The sequence below is a fragment of the Merops nubicus genome, unplaced genomic scaffold, assembly GCF_000691845.1.
Source record: "Merops nubicus isolate BGI_N331 unplaced genomic scaffold, ASM69184v1 scaffold26398, whole genome shotgun sequence".
In the NCBI taxonomy this organism is placed as follows: Eukaryota; Metazoa; Chordata; class Aves; order Coraciiformes; family Meropidae; genus Merops; species Merops nubicus.
In genome coordinates, this window is record NW_008624047.1 from 2,355 (window position 1) to 2,571 (window position 217).

The 217-nt window shown below is 60.4% G+C and overlaps 1 protein-coding gene across 1 annotated transcript; it reads left to right on the top strand.

The window, feature by feature from the left end:
* Positions 1 to 120: 120 nt before the first annotated feature.
* Positions 121 to 210, top strand: NOP10 (NOP10 ribonucleoprotein; the record flags this gene model as incomplete). The annotated part of the gene is made up of 1 exon (XM_008945287.1): positions 121 to 210. A coding segment is annotated over exon 1 (90 nt), but the record flags the coding sequence as incomplete, so codon positions are not given.
* Positions 211 to 217: the final 7 nt, after the last annotated feature.

Genomic DNA, 217 nt, shown 5'->3' on the forward strand with positions numbered 1-217 from the left:
TACTCTGCGTACCAGTAAGTTCTCCATCCTGGCATGTTTGCACCTTTGTATCCATAGGAACCACATTCCATTTTGGTGATCAGCGGGGATTTGGCGGCAGCGGGGGAGGGGGCGGGCGCCATGTTCCTGCAGTGCTACAACGATGAGCGCGGGGAGCGCGTCTACACCCTGAAGAAGCTCTCCCCAACCGGGCAGCCCACCCGCTCGTCTCACCCGG